The sequence below is a fragment of the Hyperolius riggenbachi genome, chromosome 3 (assembly GCF_040937935.1).
Source record: "Hyperolius riggenbachi isolate aHypRig1 chromosome 3, aHypRig1.pri, whole genome shotgun sequence".
Classification (NCBI taxonomy): Eukaryota; Metazoa; Chordata; class Amphibia; order Anura; family Hyperoliidae; genus Hyperolius; species Hyperolius riggenbachi.
In genome coordinates this window covers 315,757,273-315,784,009 of record NC_090648.1, presented here as the reverse complement: position 1 = coordinate 315,784,009, position 26,737 = coordinate 315,757,273, and the positions used below count along the sequence as shown (strand labels likewise).

The 26,737-nt window shown below is 40.0% G+C and overlaps 1 protein-coding gene across 12 annotated transcripts in view; it reads right to left on the bottom strand.

The window, feature by feature from the left end:
- The window catches only part of GRIP1 (glutamate receptor interacting protein 1), a 799,607-nt gene that overhangs the window by 70,519 nt on the left and 702,351 nt on the right, over nt 1–26,737 (bottom strand). For 8 of the 12 annotated variants that reach the window (XM_068276727.1, XM_068276725.1, XM_068276726.1 and 5 more), the window contains exons 10-12: nt 22,260–22,415; nt 17,558–17,710; nt 2,468–2,654 (exon numbers count right to left, since the gene is read on the bottom strand). In XM_068276727.1, coding sequence (XP_068132828.1) covers nt 2,468–2,654; nt 17,558–17,710; nt 22,260–22,415 — 496 coding nt within the window. Of the gene's footprint in view, nt 1–2,467; nt 2,655–17,557; nt 17,714–22,259; nt 22,416–26,737 lie in introns of all 12 variants that reach the window. The other 4 variants (XM_068276731.1, XM_068276733.1, XM_068276732.1 and 1 more) reach the window with 2 other exon arrangements.

Here is a 26,737-nt window from a genome sequence, read left to right as displayed (position 1 = left end):
CAAAAGCAACTTCAGTCATAACAAATATTAATACTCCAGTCACAGGCTGCAAACAAATGTCTGTACATTTTCAGGGATTATCTAACAAGTACATTTCAGTTCAGTGTATTTGCTTATTAAAGCCTGGATTTTTGTTTTGTTGGATTTTTGCTCCAGACCCTGCATCGCTTGAAGGGCTGTCCCTAACCTCTTTTGGTCGGTTGGATTTTTGTTGGACCTCTGGAGTAAAGGACTATTAAGGAACAACCTGTTTTTTAGTGATTACAGGTAGGGTTTAACTATAACTCATGGGCCCCTCAGAAAAAAATCTTTGCACCTCCCAGTGTTCATACCTTTTCCCCTGCCAACCCCCTTGTGACTCTCACAGTCTGGAGACCCATCTTGTAAGGGTCATAAAACCAGTGTGGCCATCATACCCTTCACACCCATGACTAATGTTGCCACAAAAACACCTGATCTGAAGGATGGACCCCTTTATCAGAGGGTTAAATAGTAGTTGGGGCCCCCTTACAGCTCTGGGTCCCCCTGCAGTCATAGGGGCTGTTCCCCTGTATTTATGCCCCAGGTTATAGACAAACACATGTAGCCACTATACTGAATAGCAGTTGTGCAGCTGGGCTTCAGGATCTCTTACTGCTTATGATAGCTAGCAGTGTTTAGTGCTGGCATGTTGTGCCACTGATAACTGCCCAGTAATATATTGGGAAGGGAGCGATGCAGCGAGATCTGGAAACAGAAGAATGGTTGCTCGGTAGAAATAGTAATATATTGGGAAGGGAGCGATGCAGCTCTATGAGATCTGGAAACAGAAGAATGGTTGCTCGGTAGAAATAGTAATATATTGGCATACTTGGATCTCATGCATTGTCTCAAGCATTAACAGGATCTCTCTTTAGAATTTGTACATGAAGAGTATACACAGAACACATTACTGCCATTCTTCAAGCTCTCTGCATCACTAGGTGTAAAAGATTGGTTATAAAGCAGATGGCTCAGAAGAACGCTTAGCAAATCATTTGCAGTTCTCCTTCATTTGACTTCTCTCCCTAGTGATCCACTCTGCTGATGAGAGTACCGGAACCTCATGTAATGCAGCTCACACACTATGCAACACCTGGATGTGCATCACTTTACTGTACTGCAGTAAAGTCACATTCAGAGCTATTGTGGACAGTAGCAACTGGAAGCTGAAAATGTAAACCAGTTCTTGCTACCGGCATTTATCACTGATTATAAAGCCTAATGTGCTAGAGAAAAACAAGGAAATACAGTAGTTCAAATATTTGGTTGAGTAGAAACAAAGTATCAAATATCATGTATCATATTTGACCGAGACTGAAGCAAAACGTTAATCTCTAGACCCTAGGTTCTCAACGTGTGGTACGCATACCTCAGGGGGTACTTCTGATGGTTCCAGGTGGCTTTATATACTTAACTAAAATTTAGAGTTGTAGAAAATGTTCAATCTTATTTCAACACCACCAAATTAGCATTTTAGCTATTTAAAAGCAATACTAAATGCTTGGAAATGGTTTAGAACCAATTATGTACTACGATTAAATATATATTTGTCAAGGGGTACTTATGATAATGTTTACTATGCTAGGGGGTACTTGGGGAGTACAGGTTTTAAAAAGGGGTACATACCAATAAAATTTTGAGAAACAGTGATCTAGAACAGCCTTCCCAAAATTCATGTGTCTTTAAAAAGAAAAAAAATATATATTCTATGGTGGTTAAAAGGGATGGTCAATTGTTTGCCTCTCATTGACCACTCGTACTGGTTAACATCAAATTTAACAGAAGGATTGTGGTGGGTGTTCTAAGCAAACAATATAATGCAGATACCAAATATGACCTAAAAAAAAACAAAAAAACTTCAATCTAATTTATTTGTGCTATACCTTCATATTTTCACCTATTGCAGGAGTGGTAGCCAAACTTTTAAGGCCAAGGGCCATTTCACAGCTCTTGAGCTTGCTAGGGGGCTGGACTAGCAAAATTATACACAATTTTTGCGGATTGCCATTAGGTAAACTATGCCTGTGACATTTTGTCAAATAAAACATGGAATCATAGTTTGCTGGTTGCCGACTGCTGGACTATTAGGAGAGATGATCCTCAGGTGAAACTCAGAAGCAGATCTAAAATAACTAGGTTGCATGACACGGCTAGAGAGATTCGCATTGCAACAAGAGCCTGCATCCTATCTTACAGATGCATGCCGGCACAAGTGGAAACTCCTAAGCCTAAGACGATAGGTTTGTCATTTTAATAATCATGTAAAACATACATTAACTTACATATCCCCACCACTGCTGCAAACAGGTGACTCTGCTGGATTGAACCAGCTGAACTAACAGGCCAGGTTGACAGGCATAGAGAACTGCACCCACCAAAAGTTTTTTGAAATCACAGTGAAGAATGAATAGTCTATTGCATTTATAAGCGTTAGCGATTTACTCACCTTTCTGCTGGACTATCGACATCGATGTAAGAAATTAAGGGTGGAGAGGAGAGAGTTTCTGTTGCAAATACACTTCCCTGAAGTTGGATCCCAAATCCGACAATAGGGTCTGCAGTCAAAACAACTTCTGTACTTTCCGTGTGCACAACCTGTCCCGACAACCCGACTGTGCTAGATGCCAAGGACACTGCGAGAGCAGAAAAAAACTAAGATTAGAATTTAAAACAAACTCCATCACATAGTCAAACACTATTTAACACTCAGAGCAAAGCCTTAGTTTATTCTTCGTGTTTTCATTAGTAAAGATGGATAGAGAACAATGAAATCATTCACACAATTTTCATGTTTGATTGACTCATTCCAGAGGAACTCCCTTTGGAAAAGTCAGTCACATTACTTAAAGTGGACCCAAATTAAAAATACAAGATTTCAGAAGTAAAATCTATTTTCAAAATTATAATCATAAATAGCAGCCTTTTTTTAGCTGCATGATGACAAATATAAAATATTTTACATTTATTGGAGGAACCCCTCCCTTCCTTTCAAATTGCCGGGATTTTTCCGGCAACCTGGTGGAGTAGATGGTGTCCGGCAATGGAGGAATTGCTAATGGCTGCCCCCAGTATAACCCTAGCTATGAAAAGAGAAGGGTGAAAAGCATGCACCGAAATGATCATAGGTTTGAAGTAGTGTTTATTTATCTTTGTATGTGTCAGAGTGGTGCAACTAAATATTTCTCATTTAAAAAATATTTGGTTTGGGTCCGCTTTAATGATCTGTGCACAAGGTACTGAGCTGCCAGGAGACTGGGAGTGGTTTCCTTAGCACAGAGTAAATCACATGACGCTTGCTCCATCCAGTGCAAGACAGGGAGGAGGTGGGTCAACTGTGTGTTAAGAGAGAAATACCAGCTGCTGCCTCCCCACAGATATTCCCTGGCTACCTCATGTGGGCATTGGATGGGAGTTTGAACAGCTCATATGGTTTTCTGTACTTGCAGGCAACCAGCATCTGCCATATGTGCAGGAAAAAAACAGCTTTGCAAACCCAGTCAGTCAGCTAATAAAAAAAGTAATGCAAAATAGTTTATGTGCAATCAACACTTTTGCAACACAAATTAATGTTTATTATGGTCATATGGTTAATGGCAGCCAAGTGCAGTGGGTTTTAGTCCATTTACAGTAAAAGGTTGAAAACAATTAAATAGGCAATAATTCCTAATTGATTGCTATGCATTATGTTGTACCAGTCAGGCTTTCAATTTGTTCAAAATAAATATTTTCTCTGGAAATAATTATACACTATAAATAATGACAGGTAGACTTAACAACAAAATGCATTTTCCATTAACATAAGAGATGTCAGATGGCCCAGGTGTACTCACGGCTGTATAGAAACTAGCCAAGTTAATTAAGTAAATTAAGCTTTGTGAGCACTTTACACTTTTATGTTATTTCTGCATGCAACTTTACCTCACACACTACAGACAGACCACACCTGTACTGTCATAGTTACATGGTATAGTCTACTGCCTTAGTTAAGGCAGCAAAAAACTTTCACCAATACTATAATAATAATAAACGTTATTTATAAAGTGTTCAGATATTATGCAGTTCTGTACAATAGATAGGTAATATATTACAACATCAAACAACGTTACAAAGGGACCTTATAGCATTCAACAATTGCACACAAAATAATGATGTAACAACGTAGGCATAAATATAGCAGACAAGTCACTGAGTCCATATAATGGTAGAGAAAAATACAAGGGGAGAAAGGCCCTGTCAAATAGGCTTACTCATTTTGTGAGCACCTTAATTTTTCACTAGTAAGAGTGGTCATGTGACTTCTAGCTGCAGCCTACATGCAAATCCCTTTCTGATGCAAGAGAAGAAGCGCATTGCCTTCAATTCATAAAGGGCTGTTTGATTTAAACAAATCAGGATGGTAATATGCCACATTTGGTATGTTGGACTTTACCCCCAATTCATAAAGATTTTCACAGGTGCAGTATAAGTTTGGTAATTTACCAAAAAACCTGGCTCTAACTCACAAAGACCTGTTCGTTAAACAGTAGAACAGCTGTGGACTAGGTCACAGTTCTGTTATGGTGGTGTTCTCCTAATTCTGTGCAGTGACAGCATTACAATAGTAAGAGGCATCCTCAGCATTCCTTTAGATCTACATGTCCCCTTCTAGTCCTTTTGTCTTTCAAAGAATTTTATTAAAGAATTTTGACAGAAAACAAGCAGAAAATAAACAATTGAATTTATATAAGTGTACATACAATGAGGTCCTAGATATGCTCAACACCTTGCAAGGAGAGGCAAACTTGAAGAAGGCATAAATGGATATCGGTAGCATTGAGGCAACATATACCGGCATCCCAGAGGGAAACCATGGTCAAAATGTGAATGCTTCAAACTTAGGCAAGGTCCAACGAGCTGGGTAAATGGACAATACAGAAAAAGACCATGAGGACCCGGGAGTACTAGGACTCAAAGCGCAGCAACAGAGAGGCCAAAGGTGCACTCCAATGCTGCACTGTGTAAACTGGGCAAGGACCAAGTGTAATAAAGAGAACGGTCAAGGGAGACCGAGAGAAGAGGAAAGAAAAGATAAGGAAAGAAGAAAAAAAGGAGGGAGGGAGAAAAGAGAAAGAAGGAAAGGTCCACTAAGAGCCACCCAACGCCTGAAATCCACAGTCATCGACAAGTCCCTTCAGTCGTTTGCGTATAAGACCATATGTTTACTTATGTATACTTCAGTAAACCAGTGAGAATACTGAAGCAAGTATGGCTGCCACACCTTCTCAAATGTAGGTAAGGTGTCATCGAGAATATCTTTCATTCTGTCGAAACAGGGCGTTGTTTAGATTGGACTTAAATTGGGCAATTGGCTAAGACAGGGATTTCCAGGAGCTAGCGATCACTCTTCTAGTCCTTTTGAATCGGTCTATCAGTCTTTCTTAATGTTTTGTTTAATGGCCAGAGTTTAGATCAAGTTTCAATAAAGATAAGACACACCATGCTTTGATGATTTCACCAGTTGCCCCTCTGCATCTTGAAACGGGAGTGTAATGGGTTAACATTTAAAGGGCTGAAGAGGAAATCTCTTCTGTGCAGACTCTCCTCTCTGCTGCCTGGGGGAGAGAAACTTGTCCTGCCCAATAGCATATCTGCACCAATGGAGGAAGTAACAGGAGGGGAGGGGGAGGCTATTTCTATTGGCTCTCTGCTCCAGTCTGTCAAGCAGCAGGATTGCAAAAAAGTGCACACTAGGAGACGGATGATAGTGGTTTGGATCACATAAAAGGCAAGTTAAAGCAGTTAGGTACACATGAAATGCACAAAAGAGGGGTGGGAATAGCATTCATCACCCCCATAAAATAGGCTCAAGTACAAAAAATGCAGTGCAGGCATCAGGTGAATGGAGAGGAGCAGGACAGTAATGGTAGCATAAGTAGAATTTATGATGGTTTAAATTATTTTTCCACAACTTAATTTAAAAAAAAAAATACACTTAAAATCCTGCTGATCACTATTCAGCATGCTATAATCAGGGAATTACTCTCCATGGGAACAAATATGCAAACTCAAATGACCTGAGGGAAAGAAACTCTCACACAAAAATAATAAAAAAAAGGAGTATGCCCACATCAACACTGAGCCTGCAGACATCCATAACTCCCTGGATAATGAAGTCACAGCATTAAAGCAACAACATACTTTTGAATTGGGTCATAACAAGGAACTTCATATCACGACAGGGAATGGCAGTAACATTTACAAGTATGAATGTCAGTGGGATAAGCAGTCCACACGAGTGGTCAATTGTATGGAGAGAAGCAAATATGTGACATACTTAATAGGCCAGGGTTAGTATTTCAAATCTGACAACACCAAAGTGTAAAATTCCCAATAAATCCTAAAGCTGCCCTGGATACCCTAAATAGCAGTAATGACTATTTAAAGACACAATAGTTGGAAAGTTACTCAATACAGTACTTGACCTGAAAGCTCAATTTGTACTAGAAATGTGGTATTTTAACAATAATACCATCTATTGTTAAGAACCCAGTATCTTATCTTTGAACAAAGAGGAAAGCTACATCCCAAAATAAAGCATTACTCGTGTTTACAAAGGACTTCAATACAGTCATTAATATTCAGCAGACGATCCTAAACCTAATGCTGGGTAAAACACTATGAGATTTTCTGGTCGATTTACTGTCAGATAGATTATTTCCAACATGTTCGATTTGCTTTTCGATCGTTTTCCGAGCACTTTCCGATCGATTTCCGTGCACTTTAATAGGAAATCGATCGGAAAATGCTCGGAAAACGATCGAAAAGCAAATCGAACATGTTGGAAATAATCGATCTGACAGTAAATCGACCAGAAAATCTCATAGTGTGTACCCAGCATAAGGCCCCGTTTACACTTAATCAGTTGGTATGCCTTTTTTCTTCTTCTCCATAGCAGTGCATTATGAAAAAGATTTCAGTTAAAACGTGTTAAAGAGGAACTCCAGTGAAAATAATTTAATAAAAAAAGTGCTTCATTTTTACAATAATTATGTATAAATGATTTAGTCAGTGTTTGCTCATTGTAAAATCTTTCCTCTCCCAGATTCACATTCTGACATTTATTACATGGTGACATTGTTACTGTGGGCATGTTATTTAGCTGTTTCTAGCTGTTAGACAGCTGTAAACAGCCATTTTCTGTCTGTGAACATTGTTACATTGTGGCAGTTTGCCAGGAGTACCGCGGTATTCAGAGCCTCTTGTAGGAGGAGTTTCAGCACAAAATTAGTCACACAGCGCCCCCTGATGGTCTGTTTGTGAAAATCATTATTTTTCTCATGTAAAAGGGGGTATCAGCTACTGATTGGGATAAAGTTCAATTCTTGGTTGGAGTTTCTCTTTAAGTGTGAAAGGTGCCATAGGAAAACATGGGCATTACTTTGAAAATCAGTTGTGCTTTCAGTTATAACTATGAGAGCAACTGATTAAGTGTAAACTGGACCTTGGTACCACTGCCAGGACGCAGCACATTATTTATACAGAGAAACTATCAGATCCCTGGCATTGTCAGCATGGCTCAGAAATTGACTTTTCATTATGTTACATCAACTATTCTTTGATAGAATATTTTTTTCAAAGGCAGAATCTACAGAAGTAGGAATAATAAGGTGTGACCCATAACTACTACAGATGATATGCTATAATGTATCCCATCTTCTTGATGCCTAAATTATTTTGTTTTTAGGAAAAATTACTTTCAGCAAATCATGAAAAAGCTAGAAAGTTTATTTCAGATAAATACTGGCACTGTAGCAGATTAAGAGTGCATAAAGCACACGAGAGGAGTTTTCATTAAACTGAGCTCTCACGACAAGAAAAAGAGAACAGTGTTGGCAGAATCATTTTTAGAACAAATTAAGGCTTTAGAACAAAAATACATACGGAAAAATCTAAAGAGGATCTTAAATAAAGACTGCAGCTACAAAACGCTCTTATTAATCAGAAGAAGAAGAAGAAATCCTTGAGGCTCAAGAGATGCAATTATTAAGTACATGGTAACAAAGCCGAAACATTATCAGCCAGAATAAAAAAAGATCAGACAGGCGAAAAGAAGAATTCTTTCTTTAATTGACAAAAACAAGAACAAAGTCACTAATCCTGTTAAATGTGTTAATTTATTTAGAGATTATGATAAAAAGCTACATAACTTCAAAAATAATGCTGCAAACTCCCAGTCTGAAAAATAGACAGAATCCCATTTTAAAAATATAAAATCTCCTGTTTCAGCTAATACAGAACCGAACAGAACCATGCAACATGGAGAGTCTTATGGCCCATACTCACGGGCTACAATTGTCGCCGGTGAGTATGAGGCGCAACACGGGCGCGCACCCCGAACCGTCGCTGCTGTCCCCGCGATTGCCGCCGCAACTTCGCCGCAACTGTCGCTAGTCCGCGTGAGTATGTGGACTAGCGACAGCAACCTATGTCCAGAACATGGAGCTTCCGGCGGCGGGGGAGGAACATCGACGACAGCTTCCGTCGCACAGCTGATCCCTCTTCCGCGTGTGTACGCGGAGGGACCTGGCGACAAGCTGTCGCCGGCCTGTCGCGCACACGCTCCCGTGTGCTAGAGACAGCCCACAAATGTAGCCCGTGAGCATGGGCCATTACTCAATCCACAGATTAGGCCCCTTAATCCATAGATTAGGCCCGTTTTTACATATAACTGTATTTATGTGCGTTTTCAGTCTTTGATCATTTACGTTCACTCCACTAACGTTCACTTCGCTCACGTCCGCTCCTCTAATGCAATTCAAGGGCGTCGTGTTTGACTTGTGTTGTGTAATTTTTGGATGCAATTTTTCTGCAAAAAAAAAAAAAAAGAAAAGAAAAAGCAGCCTACTTGTATGCTTTTTTTCTGGGGAATGCAATTCACTTATAACTCAAAAAAAAAAAAAAAAGAAACACAAACATTGCATTTGTAACATAAAATCACAGCCGAATTTGAGTTAGGTACAGTGTCATGTAAATTTACATAATTGAAATGCATGGGAAAATCCCATTCCAAAATTCACATAAAAATGTTATTGAACAAAGAAGAATCAACTCTGGCAGAAAATATGAAATAATTCTAGGTTGAGGGAATAATTAAGGAATCATCCTGTAATTTGATTTTCCGAAACAATTACTTGCACAAGTGTAACTATACACCTGGGCGATTCACAGAAAACAGGGCAAAGCATGTTGGTTGTTCCCAGTCAGCTGTGTATAAAATATGAATCAAATACAAATGAAAAGGTTGTAAAAAGAAAATCATTTCAGGAAAGCTCAAAGTTCAGGAAACTAAAATTAGTATATGCCTTGGAGACAGGAAATGCGCACCAATTGAAATAAAAGACAAATTGGCAGAATCAAGAGTCAATGTTTGCCACTGAAGTGTAAGAAATAACCTGAAGGAAATTGGTTTAGGTACACAAAATTCACATGTAATCATTAAAACCTAAATGAGAGAAAACAAGGTAGCAGTGGGCTAAAGATAAGCAGTCATAAATTCTAGGCTAGGTTCAAAGTGGTGGGGCCTAACAGATCCTTTGAATGTGGCTTACCGCACTGCAATACACCACCTATGCGCCTTTCACAGTGTGGCTAGTGAATTGCGATATAACGGCGTGCAGTACACCAATGCACTGCATGCGAGTTAACAGTAACAATGAAACATACTTTTCACTGTATATGTTGCAATGTATGGATAACGTGTTGCTGCTTTCCCGCTGTTACAGAGAAGGCAACGCAACACCCACTGTGAACAAAAGAGTGGCATCGAGTGATGAATCCCAAATCAGCATTGGCCAAGGAAATTATGCTGGAACATTAGTTTAAATATATAAAGCTGGCTGCCTAAACAAAATGAGCACATTTCCACGGTCATTGTTGTGCACTTGGAGGCACTGAAAGTTAAGACACTTTTTTAGTAGCAGTAAAGTATTGTACCATGATAGCCATCAGTAAAAGCAGGAAGTTTTGAATCAGGATGATACCATTTATTAGCTAACCTAAAGGAGTTAAGTTAGCCAATAAATGGTACCATGATTTAAATCCTCTGTTTTTTTTTCATTCCGTCAAAAGTAGGTTTGTCGATGGTAAAATCCTTTTTCAGGATGATAATGCATCTTGCCACTGAGCAAAGAGCCTTAAAATCTTTCTTCAGAAGTCATATCAACTCGATGACATGACCAGCAAACAGTCCAGGTCAAAATTCAATTTAAAATTTATGGTGGAAATGTAAAAAAAAAAATGTCAAATGTTTTATGAGCATGTTGGAACCTTAATGATAAAGAATATTGTTTTTTTATTAGTAAAGTCTATGCCTCAAAGAATTTAAGCCATCACAAAACCCAGATGAGGTGCAAAATATTACTAATTGTTTTTGGTTCTTGATTCCACGATATTTTTTTCAACAGAGAACATTTTTTTTAATCTGAAAAAAGATGTGCCATTTATTATTAGACTATACTTTAAGTATATTTTACAAAGCACGAATGTTCACTGTTAGATAAACAGTTTTGTGTAATATCTGTGAATAAGGTAAAATAACTTAATGAACATCCTGCAAGAGCAGCAATTCCATATTGTTTGCCAGAGGGATTGTAGATACATTTACTGAAGAGAGTACGAGGAACACTGAACATAAAGCAATGGTGTGTGACGTCAGCCCCCTTCAAATTCAGCACCTTGGGACCTCACCTAGCTTTCCCAGTGTCTCTTTCACTGTTTAAAACACTCTGAAAGTTTGTTGGAATTACCATCAGCTTCCACATCGTACCTTCCTAATTCTCATCAACATCGGAGATCTCCCTTTCAAAGGTTCATTTACTTGCAGGGAAAGCCAGGAATTGCAAGGCACCAACTCTGGGCTGTTGACTCACCTAGGCGATATGAGGTTTCACTGCAAACTCTGCATGAGATGTTTTCTACCTATCTTTGCATAGGTTACCTCCTAAAAGTTTGGTTTCTTCCTACATCCTAAAAACATGCTCGTAGTTTAACTCTCCCAAACATCCATAGAGTGGGTTAGGGATATTACACTATAAATAAGGTAGGGACATTAGATTGTGAGCTCATCTGAGAGACAGTTAAGTGATATGACTGTATACTTTGTACATCACTGCAGAACATGTCAGCACTATATAATTGTATAACATTAGTAGTATATTGGAGAGTCATAGGCCCATATGCAATTAACTTTTTCACCTGAGTTATCTCCTAGGTGATCAATTTATCTTCTCTTTAACCATTTCAGCCTGCGGGTATATTTCACCTTATAGACAAGAGGAATTTTCCCCTTTCAGCGCTCCTCCCTTTCATTCCCCAATAACTTTATCACTACTTATCTATCACAAAGAAATGATCTATGCCTTGTTTTTTCCCGCCACCAATTAGGCTTTCTTTGGGTGGTACATTATGTTAAGAATTATTTTATTCTAAATGCATTTTTATGGGAATACTACGAAAAAAAATGGAAAAAAATCATTATCAGTTTTCGGCCATTATAGTTTTAAAATAATACATGCTACCGTAATTAAAATCCCCTGCAGCCAATCCCCCTAGCACTCTGAAACATCGTGATTGCGGGCATTTGTCGGTACGATCCGCACAGCCCCCAAAGCTGCAGGGACTATCGCGTCCATGCAGCTCTAGCAGCTGCCGCTGCGGACGTGACGCTCACGTCCGCGTGGCATAAATGGTTAAACTAACTTTTCAGCATTTTGCAATTGAAAAAGTACCAAAAGTTATTGGATAATTACTATCAAATGTATTTTGAGTATTTTCTTGCTTGCTGGTGGCTTCAAAGGCATTTTATGACAAGTTGTAAAAATAACACCTAGGAGAAAACACGGGGGAAAAAAGTGAATTGTATATGGGCCGTGATGTCTAACTTCCTGTTAGGTTACGGTCCCATCACAATTCTGCAGTGAGACCTCATGATTTGTAGTTGCAGCAATGTCTGATCCTTAGATCTGTAACCCTTCAAGGACATCACCTGTAAAACTGCATGCAATGCATTGTTCTGTGCAGAGGAGCAGCGCTACACTGCCAGCAGCTTGGAGAAGCTCCAAATGGTCTTTGATGAAGGTTAAATCTGTCTCTTAAATTACAAAGGATACTTTTTTTTTTTTACACATTTTTCTAAACAGGATTATGAAAAGTCAATCTCTTCTTGGAAAAACAATTATTCCCAGCCATAGTAAACTCTTCAGAGATCCAGTGGTTTTATGAGAATTCCTTGTGCTTCATATGAATGTCTTATGAACTAGGTGATTGCACATTAATTAAGCACTGTTTAATTGCCAGCATAAATCTGAAGTCTGGCACCTTTATCAAATGTGACCTTTTCCTCGTGAAGTCTGTGCTGCATGAAAACAGCCTGTCCCTTTATTGTATGCGTTATAACATTTACAGCCTGCTCAAGACATTTGTGAGTAGAGCCAAAGTAAAACATTTAGAGATAATGACTTGCCTATTCTTTACAGACAAAGAGAAAAATGTTCATTCTTTTTTTATAATGACAATGTTCAGTGCCATATGTCATTGCTGGCGGTAGTATTTTAAAAGCAATGTAAATATAACGATGAGCCAAAAATATAAAAAAACACTGTCTGTAATTCTCATCAGTAAACAGGATTAGCTCTGCACATTTACAAATATACTTTAAGCCACAGAGGTGCAACAGGCCTCCAGGTTCAACACAAGTCCCACGTCCAAAAAGTACGATGTACAGTGCAGTGTATCAAACATGCCAGATACCCAATTCAAAGGCAGTGAGTTTTTTTGCAAGTGGTTAGCGCTCTCGCACTGCAGCGCTGGGTCCCTGGTTCGAATCCCAGCCAGGGCACTATCTGCATGGAGTTTGTATGTTCTCCCGTGTCTGTGTGAGTTTCATTCATGCACTCCAGTTTCCTCCCACATCCCAAAAATATACAGATAAGTTAATTGGCTTCCCCATAAATTGGCCCTAGAATACGATACAAATGATACATACATAGACATAGGTAGGGATTAGATTGTGAGCCTCTCTGAGGGACAATTAAGTGACAAGACAATATACTCTGTACAGCGCTGCGGAAGAGGTCAGTTCTATATAAATACAAATAATAAAGCCTGCTGGGAGTAACCCAGGATTTTGTCCTAGTGTCTTTTGGGCAACCACTACCTCTGTTGCAAATTCACTGGCTTTCCTGACTTGGACCACTTTGGGTAAGTACTAGCCACTGCATACCGGGGACACCTCACACCACTTGAGTTTTGTTGGAGGTTCTGTAGCCCTGTCGCTTAGTTATAGCAATTTTGTTCTTAACTCTGTCAATCAGATCCTTGTACTTTCCTCTAATGCGTTTAGCCACAGACCCTGAACAAGCATATTCAGACCAGGTGTTTCTGATTATATTGTCAGATCTAATAAAACTAGTCACATGCTTGTTTCTGGTTTTATTCGCGTACTACTGCAGCCAAATAGATCAGCGGGGCTGCCAGGCAACTGGTATTGTTTAAAAGGAAATAAATATGGCAGCATCCATATTTTTCTCACTTCAGTTGCCCTTTAAGATGGGTTAAAGTTAGGTATCAACAAGTATAATTAAGACGTAGTGTAACAGAAAGTAAAGATACAGGTTACTAGCAAGAACAAGAAGGTTGAGGTTACATGCTAAAAATGGGGGTGAAGGTTCAAGTCAAGTGGATTATAAAATGAAAATGACAGACAGGGAAAAAGTTGAAAAGGGAAAAAGTTGAAAAGAACATGGTTGCTGGTGCCAAAAGTACACATACCATACAGGCAGTGTTAAAGCAAATGTGATGCTAAGGAAACAAGATATTAAATATGGTACACAGGCACCTTTTATAATTTGCTCTAGAAAAATGACAGATGTAATGTGATTATTATGCGCAACAGCTCTAATATTTCTATGCGTTAACAAATTGGTTCTTATAACACACAAAACTCTAAAGAAGCACACGAGAACAAGTTACATTTTCTGAACCTGTTGGGTAATAGGAGTGACAACTGGCATACACCAAACACAGCAAGAAAAGCCTGTAAAATTGATTGGTTCATGGGAGTATACTTGTAAATTAAAGTTTTTTTTTTGCCATCCTCTGTTGTAATAGAAAAACAACTATTTGTTACCGTACGTAAGGCTAATTATTGACCGACACAGATGGCGTTAGTAGGTTCAGTGCATATTTGAACAATTTTCTACCCCACATCTGCAGTGTGAATATATTGGACAGTGCATTGAAATAGTCACCACAATGCCTCCTGTGCCATTTTTATGACTATCAGCTACTCATAATTGCCTGCACTTACAGCAAACACCACCGAACTGGAGTCTTTCAGGCAGATTTTACGCATCTCTCCCTGGCATGATATACTTAAACAGAAGTTCTTCTCTGCAATTATTAATGACTTATATTGTGCCATCATCTTCTCTGGCGCAGTTCAAGTAAGGAGCAAATATGAAAGCAAAATACACAAGTACTAACCAACTACATGAGTGTGATAATATCTAAAACAGGTGTTCAGCAACACATACACACATAGGTCTCAGAGGATGAGACAGTGAATACAGTTATAGGTTTTATGGGTGGTTTTCAAGCATTCAGGTTGCCATTCATTTATTTTCTGACTTCAACAGCTACTGAGCACCTGGAAAATACTGGAGGCGTTGGGTAGGCGGCAAAAGAAACCATCACAGAGTGCCTCCATTGAAATTACTGTCAGTGGCTATTTTCCCCAGGCAAATAACCAATAAAGCTTTGGAAAATGTGAATATTTATGTGACTGCCAATATTGTAAGAGGCTGCTGTGTATTTTCTTTTGTTATGCACATCCTCACTGCATTCTCTGTTTAAGGGCTCAATAAAAAGCAGAGCAACTTGGAATGCTTAAGATATTTACATCAATTATGAATCAACAGATAACTGGACAGTAAAAACAAATCTAGGTTGCTGTGCATTATTTTAATGCATACTGACAGTGGGCATCTTATTATGTGAGCACAAAGTTTCAGCTGTAATTCTTAATGGCTTTTTCTTTTGATATATTGTAAGTCAATAGTATTGTGTCTACAGCATTAAAACAATCTACTAGAGATGGTCAATAAGATGAAAATCATTCTAGATTGCATGCAAATTAAATACAAATTGTATGCAGCTTGTTATTGGGTTAATCACATTCACTTCCTGCTGACTGATTTTGATACGTCTTTTCCAGGGAGTGTTTTTAATAAGAATAAAGTGTGAAATTCTCAGGAGTTGGGCTACAAAATACTGACTACGTTGAGTAATGATAATTGTTGGAGATGTGACTGTCCGGGAGGAACTCTAAACCATATTTTTTGGTCCTGTGATAGGATCCAACCTTATTGGAAAGAAGACCACCGATGGACTAGGGTAAGCTCTTCCATTTTGGGCCCTTTTGCTTCAGAAGTGTATCTACTCTACTTCGGTGCCTTTTTTTTAGCAAATCCTACAAGAGATGTGTACTCAACGTTGCAAAGGCGCTAATTTCCACACTTTGGAAGTCTGACAAAGGATCCAATAACAATGGTAGGGGAAAGTAAACAGGGCTGCAGACATGGAGTAAATCATGTTGGCAGCCCAAGATAAGATGGAGCTGTATGTGAAAACATGGGCTCTCTGGGATGATTTCAAAGATTCTAAGAACTACAAGGATGTAAGGGAGGGAGAAGACTTTTAAAATAAAAAGTGCTGCCATAGATAAGAGGCAGAATTTTATTTGGTTATCTATACCATTTAGCAAAAAATAAACTTAAATTAGGTCAGTAGAACGATGGTGACAATATTTCATTTTTAAATAAATGTTACCAATTGTGTAAAAAAAAAAATGTAAAAAGAGAGGTTAAATGGTCATTTTATTAAGTAGGGAGGGTAGTCTCAAAAGTTAGTGCTGGAAGCTGCTGAGGAGAAGCAGGTGATCTATGAATTGGTGGAGCAGGTGTTTTCCATTTTATTTTGCATAACCTGCAATGCTTTTTACAAAACCTTTTTTATCTTCAGTTATCTTTAATTAGTGTTTATATTCAAAATACATGTGAGAAATCTCCCCTAAATTAAAACAAGAAGATATTAGGATAAGAAGCAGGAGGTTCACTTTCGGCAAACAGGAGGAGCGATCAGCGTGGCAGGGGGGGAAGAGGGGAGAGGATAAAGGTGCTGCTCTTGGTGTCCACATCAGTGGCAAAAGTATGTGTTTGAGACAAGAAGACAAGTGCACAAGCAGACTGTGGTGGATTTCAAAGCTTTAACTGCCCGTGAACTGCCTGTGCAAGACTCACAGAGCAGTGCAGTGCTTTGCCTTTACATTCTTCACTCCTGGAGCCGACGCTTTGAAATCCACCACAGTCTGCTTGTGCGACCACATATAGCGGTACTCACACACAGACAAGGTGCACAACCTCAAAGATGCCGCTGCCTGCCTACGACCATCCGCTGAGTGAAGAAGGAATCCAGCTGCCTTTGTGCCTGATCCCTCGCTAGTGGGATAAAAAGTCTACATGCTGTCTACTACTGTACAGGTTCGCCAGCAACTTCTGGAAGTGACATCATTCTGAATTCACCCAATCTACTGCTATACTGTTCCCCTGAGTGGTCTCTGTCTCCTGTTGTCTCAAACCAAATTAAAACTTCCACATACACACTTTTTCTTTGATGTAACACTGATAATCTTGCATACGATCTTTAAAACACACCAGGAAAATGCATGCAGAGCAGGTGCTATGGCTCCCCTAATATGCATATTTGTTCTAGGTAAGTGGCTCAAAACATGATTGTCATTTTAACCAGGCATCTAGCTTTTCTGAAAAGGAAGTCAGCAATGGCAGCTTCCAGACATCTTATATCAGGTGTATTTTAAGAAGATTTTAAAGGTAACAATGGCCTCAATTCACTAAGATCATGCTGGAGATAATAAGGCAAGAGAAAACGTACCTCCACACAGTGAGAGAGTTATCTTATCTCGTTACCGCCTCTGTAGGTAAATTACTTCCTCTGTAGTTATTTTCATACGCAGTTAATTAACAGCCGGTCTTTAGCTTTAGAATTCTGGAGTTATTTTAAGGATTGAAGAGTTAACTTTAGAGATCTCTCCTTAACTTAAAGACAGAAGAGTTAACTTTAGGTTTGCCTGAGGTAAAATGTTTCCTGAATACAATATGCCTCATCACCATGGTGATAACTCTAGAAATGTTATTAAAGACAGGAGATAAGCTTGGTGAATTGAGGCCAGTGTATCATAAAAGCTCAGTAGATTTGGTTTATCATTTTACCTCTCCTTAAACAGCATATAACACGCTATACACTTAAACACGATGGCCTTTATTGTGTTGTGGTCATGATAAACAAACTTTGTTTTGGAGAACTTGGAAACTGCAATCCATGATTATTATTTTTTTTTCTGCAGCACTGACTTACATAAGGGCAGTGATGTAATAAGAAAAGCCACAAGGCACCTTTTGGCAAAAAAATACAAGAAACTTACGTGAGCTTTTGAAATCCTTCTTTTTCATCCTCCGCCTCATCAGTGTCCCACGTGGGCTGGTGGGGTAGAGGCTGCGAGGCAGAGTCCCCGTATTCAGTGAGCTCAGGCTGTATGCACTCATAGAGGTAGGAGAGAAGGACGAGGATACCAATGCTGCTGCAAGAAAGAAGACATATAGCACACAGCACTCTGTACAGCCATGAGTCGCAATCATCAGTGGATCACGGGTTAAAGAAAAAAAGCATGGTGGAAATGAAAGGTGGAGGATCTAGATCAGAAATTAAACTGTTTTTCCATTAAAGTGGCTTATTTCTTGTAACTCCCCCTTTTAGCAGGATTTCCCTCTCTTCAGGTTATTGTGACAAGTTGTCACAGAGACAGGAAGTGAGGTGTTTCCAGACTTGTCACTTAAAGGAGAACTATGGTGAAAATGTAGAAAAGTAAAATTACAAAATAATCAAACTGTATAGAAATTAAGCCGTATATAAAAAGTTTACAAATAAGCCTGAGTTCTTTTCGAAAGCTACACTGCAGTACACTGGGCCGGAATCAGTGAGACGGAGCCTGTTTGTGGTTGTGCCTTGAAGTATCTGGCTGGGGTTGCATATATGCTAGTCTTCAGCATGGGCCAGCGTAGCTTTCAACAAGAGCTGCCAGTTTCAGCATTATTCACACGGGAGCCGAGGATGTCATTAGACGGATCAAACAACACTTCTGCTGACCTAAAGGGGGATTCCTTCTACCTAGAATAACCTGCAAGGTTCCTCCCATGTTGGCTGTTTGAACTTGTCCAAACTCCATTGGTAAGTGGATTCACTGATGGCCTATTTTATAGGAGTAAACCATTTCATTGGCTTATTGGTAACCTTTTTTATATACCAGTAATATTTTTGCTGTTTCATTTCTATACGGTTTATTTTTTTTATATCAATTTTTATCCCTTTTCACTATAAAGATTCCTTAAACAGGAAGTTGCAATCACCTCATTTTGAGGCACTTTCTTCAATGACTTAAGTCCAAGGTGGAAGCTTCACTTCTATTCAATCATATTAAAACCAATTTCACAATAGCAAGGCAGTATGGAGAGCGAAGGTAAGATAGACATATACAGTCAACAGCTGTTTCGCACCCTCACATGGGGTGCTTCATCAGGGATGCCTGATGAAGTTTCCCATGTGAGGGTGCGAAACAGCTGTCGACTGTACGTGTCCATCTTTCCCTCGTTCTCCATACTGCCTTGCTATTGTGGAATTGGTTTTAATATGATTTTTTCAAGCAGAATAATGTTTACATGGGCTAGGCCCCAGAATCATCTTAAAGCAATGTAAAAACAAGAATAATGTGCAATGGACCATGGATAGCATGACTTGACAAACTAGATTTCATATATGCTGAATAATTAAAGTGTTGTCTTTTACACATGCATAGCATACATAAGTCTTGTATATAAATGCATAAATACAATGCATTGTTCAACTATCCAACCACTTACATTTTTCCACGATGTGCACTGATACAACCTTGAATCTAAAAGAATGTAATTGGGATTTTTACTATTCATTTTCACAATATACTTAAAGCATACCTGAAGTGAGTGGGATATGGAGGCTGACATATTTTTTTACTTTGAACCAATATTGCCTGACTGTCCTGCTCATCCTCAGTGATAATACTTTTAGATCAGATGACCTGCATGCTTAATTCAGGTGTGGGACACTACTGCAGCCAAAGAGATCAGCAGGACTTTCAGGCAACTGGTATGGTTTGAAAGACAAATATGGCATCCACCATATGCCTCTCAATTCAGGTTTCCCTTAAGGTCGCATTCACAGTGGGACATTGCGCTTCAATGTGACGTTAAAGTCGCAACGTGTCTGTGTTAAGAGGTAACGCACTGCAAGCAGTGAGTTACCACAGCGTAAAAATTTTTAACACGACTTTAACGTCGCACTGTGAACGGCCCATGGGATTAGCATTGCAGTGCGGTAAGCGGTGTTAGAAAACTTTGTAACGTGCGACCATAACGTCCCACTGTGAATGAGACCTAAGAAGCAAAATAATGTGGCACAAAGGTTTGGCAACAGATCTAGCATTTTTAGGCGGCACAGATACATTTAATCCCACCACTGCCACCACCTGGGACCTTCTTAGAAAATTTAGGTGTTTGGCTATAAATAATGCCAGTATAAAAAAACAATGCATCATTTGGAAAGACAACTTGCTTTAAGGTGAATCTCTGACAATCTTGGGTCTTTATTCTAGAGCTGCTGTGCATTTGGCTTAATTTATTTTAACCTCATTGTTGCCACGTTCCCAAGCCTCTGCCATCTAAATTGCTTTTGATGACAAGATGCTAGCACAATTATGTGTCACCATGAGGACTGTGCTGGCTTGAGTATGAGCAGTAATGACAAATCATTATAATATTTTTGGTTAGGAAGAAGAAAAAAAAAAATCAAATGTTGGTCTCCTCAAACCACAATGTATTTTTCTATGCTTTCTGCCTGCCACATAAGATGTCTGGGTCACATTTGTTGAATGGATGGTTTTTATCGTCAACTGTTGATCTCTGCATATCTTTCATATTAACAACTGACTACTTGCTATTCTGACATAGGGCCCATTTTCATTACATGGTACAACAAAAAATACGTCTTTATTAGTCATACATTTGCAAGCATTTGCATAAAACTAATTTTATAGTCTGTCATCAACAAAAATGCATAGTTTGGCGATGGAGAGGCTATTGATTAACATCCGAGAATGGCGGCGGCAACGCTCATATGTGACACGTTGAGGTTTTTTTTGTTGCTAACACACACCACCGTGTCAAACTGAATATATGTAATAAAAAAAATGACCTTTCCAGTAACATTTCACCTGCACTATGCAGTGTGGTAATTATAGTGCAGAAAGTAGAGAAAAAAACCCAAATGCCCTCTTTACTTAGTCACATAGATAGGGAGAGCGTTCTAGGCTTCCATTGACTAAAACAGTAGTTAAAAATGGTTTTGTCCAATCAGACCCTGTAAAAATGCATTGCTTAGTCTTTTGTTGTACATCTTTTTTTAGCCTTTAGAGCATACATGTCAAACTCCGGCTTGCAGGCCAAATTTGGCCCCCAGAGCCATTAAATTTGGCCCCCCAAGTGGTTTCCCACTTTGCATTATGTTTGGCCCTCTCTAGACCATCAGGAAAGCTATATTGGAGGTGAAGCCCTAGGACACAAGGGAAGCCACATAGGGGAGGCAGTGGGAAAGCACTAAATACTAGGTAACTGTGAGGAAGAAGGACCACTAGACACTGGGGAACTGTATAGGGGTCGGAGGGTAGCAATTAGACACCAGGAAACTTTAAAAGGGGGGGGGCACTAGACATTGAGGTTGGCCCATGACTAGGTCACAGTGTTCAATTTCGGCCCACATTGTATTTGAGTTTGACACCCCTGCTTTAGAGGAAGGGCCAAGATGATGAACACAAGCCAGCTGCAGCAAACGGTAACAGTGGTTGTGTGTGGTTCTCCAGCAAGCCTGATTGCCAACAGCCAGCTTGCAGGCATCACAGGGACAGCTCTACACATACTGGAAAGGTAACAATCAGGAACAAATTCTATTCAACCAAAGTGGTTGCAGATGTGTACAAGCCATTGGTGATGAGTATCTGTACATTATGTTCTCTATTTACCAATCCGGGGTGACAGTTCACACAGGTGGCTTCCTGTCAACAAAAGATGCAACTTATCTGCGTGCTTCACAGCAAAGGAAGCCAACACATATGCAATCAAGACTTTTCTGTTTCGTTTTTTATTTGGTATTGGTTTAGTAAACTATGTCATTTTTATTTTTCACTTTGACATTGTGGACTATTTTTCTATAGCTGGGAGAAATAAAATCTCAATTAAATGCATTTCAATTCCAGGTTGTAACAAAACAAAATGTGGAAAAATCTAAAGGTGGTGAACAAGAATTCATTGCCGATGTTTAATGTATTCATAATACGCCATGTGATAAACCATTGATCTAAAATAATAAGCAACATGCAGATATATTATTTAGAATATGGACAAGGCCCTTTTACTCCATCATAAACTATAGTGGTGAGTGACGCCAATGCGGCTTACATGCCAATTTAATAAGCACTTTTCATTGAATGTTTTTTCTTAACCTCCATACTTGATCTTTCACACAAGCAAATGAGGTGCATCTGTTTTGCACCTCATAGCTAAGAAGTCATTTATTTGATGTAGCAAACCAAAGCAGCAGCGCTGCCTTCACTAATGAGCTCTAAGCTACGGCCACATACAGGCCTATTTGGCTGCTCATCTGACATCCAGCCTTAACATACTCATCACAGTTGTCCTGTGCTTATTATACACAGGTAGGAGGAGGAAACTAATGATTAAATCTAGATGACTGTTTCAGTATTCATAAATGGCAATTCTGTGGACATATTAAGTGAAATACTAGAAAAATGGGGATATTTAACTGTCTGCTTCCAGATTTCAGCAGTATATGACTCATATGCACAGATCTGTACATGTGTAGTTCATAATATGCCATAAGCATCAGACCGGGTAACAGATACACTTCTATTGTTAGTAGGGAAGGATGACTAAAGCAATGCTTTAATGCCTGCAATGGGAAAAGCATGAGCAAAAGTGAAGGATTAACGGAAAAGGCAGAAAGAAAGGGTGGCACATTACGAAGGAGTTTTTGAGGAGGTGGTTTCTGGCATTTCATGGCTGACTTCCTGGAATGGTCAGGGTGGTAGGTGTTATAATGTTGGCAGGTGAAGCGGCGGTGGCTGCTGGCAGAGCTGTCCCATGAAGGTTGCTTTTCGCTGCTCCTTTGAACCTTTACTGCCCGCATGAAGGGATGATAGGAAATCAGAAAAGAAAACCAGAGAAGAGGGAAAGGTAACTGAATTTCAATGAACAAAAGCGGAAATGACAGTAGTTAGCAAGGAAAACAGAAGCAAAACGGCCTAGCTGCAGAAAGCAGGTGTTAAAGGAAAGGAAGTTCAGACCAAAAATGATTAAAAAAACCATTCTCTTTAAATCAAAATTAAAATGCCTTCATCTTTATTTTCTCAATCATAAAGCATGGAATTACTTATATTGCTACAAATTATTCTTATAGGAAACATCAGCCAAATACTGCTGCTCCATGATATACTTACCCGGGGCTTCCTCCAGCCCCTTGCAGCCGACATGTCCCACGCACCATCTCCGCCCGCAGCCATCAGTCCGGGGTCTATGCTGGTTCAGAGGCCGACCTCCTCTACTGCGCCTGCGTGAGCTCCACTGTTAATCAAGTCCACGTTGTCTGCAGTGTACTGCACAGGCACAGTAGTTCTGGGCCTGCGCAGTACACTGCAGACAACGTGTACTTGATTGACAGTGGCGCTCGCGCAGGCGCAGTAGAGCACAACCTCAAGGTCAGTGGCTGCGAACGGAGATGCTGCGTGGGACAAGTCGGCTGCAAGGGGCTGGAGGAAGCCCCGGGTAAGTATATCATGGGGCAGCAGTATTTGGCTGACAACTCCTTTAAGTCCAATCAAAAGTGGAAGATGTAACCCACTGTGGCTTGAATGGAGAACTTGGTTACTGCCCAGGTGGTCTGGTGACAGGACCTAGCTTGGCTGGGTGAGGGGTCTTAAGGTGGCCATACATCAGACAACTTGGCTGTCAATCAACCATCTGATTCAATTATTATAATCTGGATCAGATGAAAATTGGTGCCGCCAAGTGCATGCCTGATTGACAATGCGGCCAATTTCGGGCCAAGATTGGTCGCATTAGTCGATCAGACATGCTGCAAGAGAAAGGGCTGACTTGCACGTTCATGAGTGCGGTGGTAACAGCGTGCGATATTGGGATGAGCAATATACGCGACGAGACCCCTGACACGGTCCCCCCAATGTGTAATGTGACCCCCCCCCCCCCCGATGCCCAGTGCACTATACATTACCTGTCCGTGGCCACCGCTCGTCTTCTGCTTGCTCTGGTTGCACTCCTTGCTCCATACATGTGCCCCACATGGTTGCCGGAGTAACAGGGCGCGTGTGCCCATGTTACAAGCAACCACGTGGGGCGCATGTATGGACGCGCATGGAGCCCAGAGCAAGCGGCATACAGCTAATGTATTTAGCATGGGGCATGGGGGTAGGGGAGGAGGAATGAAGCACACATTGGCTATCATTCATAAAGCATTTCCGCATGCGGAAATGCTTAAAACAGCTGACTTTACCGAACACTCAGCAAGTTCGGCATTCATAAAGCCTCTTTCCGCATGAAAAGCTGACATTACCGAGCAGAGCGATAAATCACCGCCTTGTGCGGGGATTTTCGTAAAAAATGTAACAAAATGGTAATTCATAAAGATTACCGCAAGCGGTATGAGGACGGGAAATATCGCCCCCTCTGATGTGGCGATAACAATGTAAGTGAATTGAGAAACAGACCTCCCAGACAGCTGCAGTAGAGCGGAACACGGAGAAATGTACCAACTCGGCAGCTTCCTGTGTCTCCACAAGCCTACCGCCAGCCTAGTTCGGGGAATCTCCGCAGTGCTATCGCATCTGAACACTTTTTTATGAATGTCCACCCAGCACTCTAAAATACCAGCAGCTGTGTTTTCCCGCATTGATTCTCCTTACCGACAGCTCTTTTATGAATGATGCCAATTATGGGAGCGGTTCACAAGGTCAATTCCGGATCAATTTCAGCATGAAATAGATCGGGCATTGGCCTGGGGTGTATGGGCAGCCAATAGATCCCTTTCTAATCAGATTCAATTAGAGAGATATGTCTCTTGGTCGAATCTGCCAATCATCGCTAGATGTATGGCTAGCTTTAGTCTTTAAAAGTAGATCTGTTTCTGTGGCCCCACTCAATGTTTTATGATAAGCAAACTTGGACTGTGTAATGTCTAATATGTGTAATCATATCGACAGTGTATATAGAAAAGAATCACCCTCCTCAAACTTACATGGTGCAAAACCACTCACTACAATATTTGTCCAGCTTTATTTATATAATGAAACTTATATCAGCCAAATCAAAGATATAACAGCAACCATTTTGGGGGAAAAAACAGGTAATTAAAATATAAAACAGAATCACAGAGATGTATAAGGGATGCACTTCTAACAACTTTGTACATTTAGACTATGCAATATTTGTCCACTCTAATTTATACTTGATAACTGTTTAAGTTCAGTCATATTGGATGGTGACTGTTGACAGTAGTTGGACTGCAGTCTTCAAGTCATTCCACTGATCTTTAGTAATATCTGTTTCTCCTTCAGCTATTGTTTGGTCAGATTTTATGTGTCCTTTAGGTCATTGCCATGTTGAAAGGAGAACCTTCTTCCTACTTACAATGTTATGGCAGAGGACTAAAGATTTTGCTCAAGAAGGTGATGGTATTTTACTGCATCCATTTTTTATTCTAACAGTTTTATGTTGATCTCATCTGACCAGAATATCTCTTTTCCATTTGGCTTCAGAATTATTAAACTGTGTTTTGACAAAGCTTAATCCAGACTGTGACCTTTTCAGATCCGGGACAAGGTCCTCCAGCACCCAAGGCTGAGACACCAAAGTGCGCCCCTCCATCCCTCCACCCCAGCCGTCACACACTCTTAGACTAAGAGGCACCCCAGGGCCCTCAACACCTTAATCTCTAGTTATCTGGCTTGTAGTCACTTCCATGTATCTCCTTTTCTTATTTCTTTCTGCTTCAAACACAATTAGGAATGACAGCTGAATGAATTGTGCGCCCCCTCCTACACTGCGCCCTGAGGCTGGAGCCTCTCCAGCCTATGCCTCGGCCCGGCCCTGGACCTTTTATAAAGAGTGACGTTTTTCTTGCAATCCTCCCATATGAGCCACATATGTGAAAACTTCTGACATTGTTGTCTCTTGTACACAATGACTACTCTGACAAAAATTCATGTAACTAATTAAAAGTTGCCACAGGCCTCTTGGTAGCATTTCTGACCAGTTTCGTTCTCAAGTCTCCCTCTTAGTTTGGAGGGACAGCCTAATATGATAAGCATCCTAACAGCACCAAACACTTTCAACTTCTCAGTTATAGACTTTACTGAGTGGCTATGGATTAATAGTGCATCTGATGTTTCTGTATTGTCTCCTGACTTGTGCCTAGCTACAACCTCATCCCTGAGATGTTCTGACAATCCCTTGACAGTAATATTTTTTTTAGTTGTACTTCCAAGCACTAGCATGCTTCAGGAGTGCCTGTTGTATAATAAACAAATGAAAATGATTACAGTTGGTGTTAGGAGGAAGCCAGTTAGCTCGGCTTATGGAGAAGGTGATTAGCTACACCTGATTGAGTAATCAAGCTCCGTTTTTGTTTTTTGATTTCTTCTGAACTGTTGCGGTTATACCTTTGACATGGCTTGTGCAAGTTTCATTAAAGGGACTCCGAGCAGTGCAGAAACTATGGAAAGATGCATATCATTTTAAAGTTCTCTTTCTCCTCTTACCAATGATATATAAATCGCCGCCCTACGCCTTTTAGTTTTCGCTATTGAAATTTCAGCGGCCGCGATTTCGATCGTGAAAATAGAGAAAACTAAAAGTTGTAGGGTGATGATTTAGATGTCGTCAGAAAGAAGAGCAAGAGCGCTTTAAAACGATATCCATCTTTCCATAGTTACATTGTATTACACAGGGCGACTTTTTCAGCTGAATGGAGCTGCTGACTTTAGGAAAACGTCGCCCTGTGTATTGCAAGGTAACTATGGAAAGATGGATATAATTTTAAAGCTCTGTTTCTCCTCTTTCTGACGACACATAAATTGCCGCCCTATGCCTTTTAGTTTTCTCTATTTTCGTGATCAAAATCGCGGCCGCTGCAATTTCAATCGCGAAAATAGTGAAAACTAAAAGGCGTAGGGCGGCGATTTATATATCATTGGAAAGAGGAGAAAGAGAGCTTTAAAACGATATGCATCTTTCCATAGTTTCTGCACTGCTCGGAGTCCCTTTAAGTAAATACAGTTTGAAAGATATTTGTATTCGGGTGTCTGTGTGAGTCTTCATTTCAGGCTGCAAATAAACGAAAAGTTAATATGTTGAAGGTGGGGACTCTTTTTCTATAACCAGTGTACTTCCAATATTCTTTTGATTTTGGCTGATCCTACAACTGACTT